This window comes from Homalodisca vitripennis, unplaced genomic scaffold, assembly GCF_021130785.1.
Source record: "Homalodisca vitripennis isolate AUS2020 unplaced genomic scaffold, UT_GWSS_2.1 ScUCBcl_10386;HRSCAF=19250, whole genome shotgun sequence".
Taxonomy (NCBI): Eukaryota; Metazoa; Arthropoda; class Insecta; order Hemiptera; family Cicadellidae; genus Homalodisca; species Homalodisca vitripennis.
Window position 1 is genome coordinate 9707 of NW_025786503.1, and position 3579 is coordinate 13285.

Sequence of the window (3579 nt, forward strand, 5' to 3'; positions counted from 1 at the left end):
CTTATTTTTTTCTTCTCCATCTTCGGATTCTGAAGAGTGGGGACGTTTTTTTGTCTAAATCATCAATTGATTCTCTTATTACTACTCGTGTGTTTTGCCCGTAGGGTAGGGATTCATTGCCCACATCCATAATTAGTAGTATACCAGCGCATCGTGAGTAAAGGTGCAGGCCGAGACACCGGGAACGGGTATACCCTAGGCTACCTGTCAGCCGTAGCTTGGCAGGCAGCCCTACCCCAGTTCCCCGGGGCCCGGTGTTATCTTGTTTAAAAACCGAGCCGGGAATTCACGCACGGCTCGGGCTCGCACGTGGCAACAGAAATCTCCGACATATCTGTCCATTACTCACTTCCTGACCAGGGACCGAAGTGGCTGGCACCAGGATTCATGTATATTGTTATGCCTCGGCAGAGCTAGCTCACATCAGCCTTCTGCTACCACACAGCCCCGAACACGGGCATGCTCGAGGATCTGTGTAGCAGTTCCGGCACTCCCAGCAAACAACAACACGACCCAGTCGGGGCAGGATTAGGAATTTTCGGCTATATAGGGTGAGGTGCCAGTGTTCGGACAATAGTCTGGCACCAGCTCAGGGGTATGAAAGGTCGCCAACCTTAAAGCGTCCGGGCAGGCTGCTCCCCTACGGAGAAAAATGGAAAAAGAAAATAGAACGTGAATAGAAAAGAAGTAAGAAAAAAACGAGGGCTGCACAAAGAAAGAAGAAACGCAGACCATAGAGTAGACCCTGGTACGAAAGAGAAGGGACACAGGGTAGGCAGTTTTAAGGGATTGGGTAGGAATTAGTGAAATGGTTTGGCGGGGGGGGGGGGGCAGGCAGTTTAACGTCATAACCCAGGACGGGCTGATCACCAGTAATCACATTGACTTACAACAAAAGATTATCAGTTTTCCTTTCCTTAACACACTAAAAGAGGTATCAATATAATTTGGAAATTAATCACTAACCTTATATTTAATTGGAATTTTTGCCATAAGTAATGACATTTTTCTAAGAAGACTGAATATAACTATTTTTAGTTGTTAAAAACACTGATTGCCACTAAGAGAAACAATCTGATCTCTTCAAAATAACAGGACACACACGAAGTATGAATCAAAAAGGTACACTAACTCACACCGTAAACTCTATAGAGTGCTGAGGGCCGAATTGTTTTCCCTATGGAAGACAGGAGCAAAACTAACGTTGTCCAGCTTAGTGGCTATCTATCTTTCCTTCCACACTAGTGCTGTAGTGTGGGTTGGTGTCAGACCATCCTGGAGCAAGCAAAGGTGATCACTTGTTACTTAGGAGACAACATTCTCACATATTCTACAAATACTAATAATTAAAGAGACAAATTGGATGGGAGAAAAAATTGTTTATTATTACAAAATACGACATTCCCTACTTTTCAACACAATCCCTTCCAACATTTACACACTTGTCCCGTTGGATTACAATATCAAGTGCCACCAAATAGTTTCTATAGTAATTGCAGAGTAGCATATGGTTGCCACATCGAACAGCTGATAAATACTGTCAAAATATCAGTCAGTCTATTTATAATTTTTTAAAATTATTGCTATCAATTCATTATATAATTTATTATAGATTATCCGATTAATATTTGATTATTTTTTATCCATCATACAGTTAATAGTTTATAAGATATATTTTTTTAAGTTGAACTTCCAAATATAAGAATGTTGTTTGGCCAATTATGATCTACTTACTATACTTGGACGCTCCAGCCTCATATTCTAGTTGGTATTGATTATGCCTCAAACCTAAGACGACCTAAAACGACTTGTCAATACCGCATGATGCTTGTTGGCTAGCATTTACGCTCACCTGATGAGCAATGAGAATAACTCTTCTCCTATATTACGCTATATCTCGGGTTCTAGGTGTCTCTGGTCGAAACAATGTAAACTAGTTCATGTTGAGCTTACTTTTTTGTATCTCTTAAGACGAATATGAATCCAGATTTCAGGAGCCAAGTCTGTAACAGCATCAGATCCCAGACGCTGCACTATGAGGAAGGTGAATTGGAGCTTGACCCAATATTTTAAATTAAGTTACAATTTTGATTAATTTGGTTTTAAAATTAGTATAATGAAAAAGGTCAACTAAAAACCCTTTTAAAAATGTTTTTATTGCCATACACCTGTTTCAGTATTCAACCATCATCAGTGTAAATTAACCTCTCAATATATTGGTTTTAAATATATTTTTATTTTTGGTTTAAAATTAATTAATTGGATTAATTACATTTTTCTTTTTTTAATTCTTGAGAGAAAGAGCAGTTTGTCTTCGAACATAGTCCTATAAGGACCTTTGCACCTCCCTTCCTTACTTATGTTTATGCCCTCAGAATCTGAGACTTTTATAGAAGCCAATCAAATTTGAAGACTACTGTTGTTCCGATATGGTAATTTTATGGTTAATTATTTTCATAACAATTTAAAAAACCAAAATTTTCTTTTTAAAATTTTTTAAACAACGTTATGAATAAAACATATAGTATTGAAAGGGAGGGACTAATTTTAGATGTTGACATAAACTGAGATGTGATGGCATTGTGAAATTATTTTAAAATTTTCCTTATTTCACTTATGATGTCGACGATTCGTGCATTCAGACGGATGTGTCCTAAAAAATAAGAAATCATTTAAGACCTCGGCTATGACATAAACAAGGGGTGGTATGCGTACAAGGGTATGGTTCACTAAATAATTAGCATAAAAAGGGAATAAAATTTGCGTATCTTACCAGAAGCTCTTACTATTAATCAGCCCGTATATAAGCGGTGTTCTTCACACGAGCAAAGAATCGCAGAAACCAAATTGTGGCGGCTCATGGCGATATTTCATGGCCAAACTTTATACGAATATATTTATGTTTTTGATGGCTTCAGAAATAATCTCTAAAGCAACTGACAAGAGCCCCAAAACTGCTGCCCTTGTAATGCAGTAGAGAAAAGTCAAGAGTGGTTCTGTACAATCCACTTACGGAATGCGAGCTGGTGGGTGGTGGCAAGGCGTGGCAGGCTCCAGGCTCCCCACTGGCCTTGCTCTCCACACCCACAGACTCTGAGCGTGTAAGGAGCCCCTGGCCTCACGTCTCGCACCACACAACTGGTATCAGGACCCCGGTACACGTCTCGGTACAACGGCAGCGGACCTGTTAGGCACTGGGGTGGGGTTGGAAGCCTGCCGCCAAGCTGCAGCAGGTATGTGTGGTCATCCACTCCTCTGTCCTCCACCTGTGTGGAAAATAGTCAGAATCAGCAATTGCTTTATTCATAAGTTTGTACAGCGTACAATGAATAGTATTAATAAATACAAATACTATGACTATATTATACAACTAAGACTAAAACGATGTTACACAGACACACATTTAAATATAAAATAGTCAGAATCAGCAATTGTTTTATTCATAAGTTTGTACAGCGTACAATGAATAGTGTTATAAATACAAATACTATGATTATATTATACAACTAAGACTAAAACAATGTTACACAGACACACATTTAATATAAAATAATACAATAAATAAATCATACAAACACT

The 3579-nt window shown here is 38.8% G+C and overlaps 1 protein-coding gene across 1 annotated transcript; it reads right to left on the minus strand.

Annotated features, from left to right (window-relative positions):
- Nucleotides 1-1213: 1213 nt before the first annotated feature.
- LOC124374831 lies at nucleotides 1214-3266 on the minus strand (the record flags this gene model as incomplete). The annotated part of the gene is made up of 2 exons (XM_046832978.1): nucleotides 1214-1275; nucleotides 3014-3266. Coding segments are annotated over 2 exons (315 nt in total), but the record flags the coding sequence as incomplete, so codon positions are not given.
- Between the last annotated feature and the right edge of the window lie 313 nt (nucleotides 3267-3579).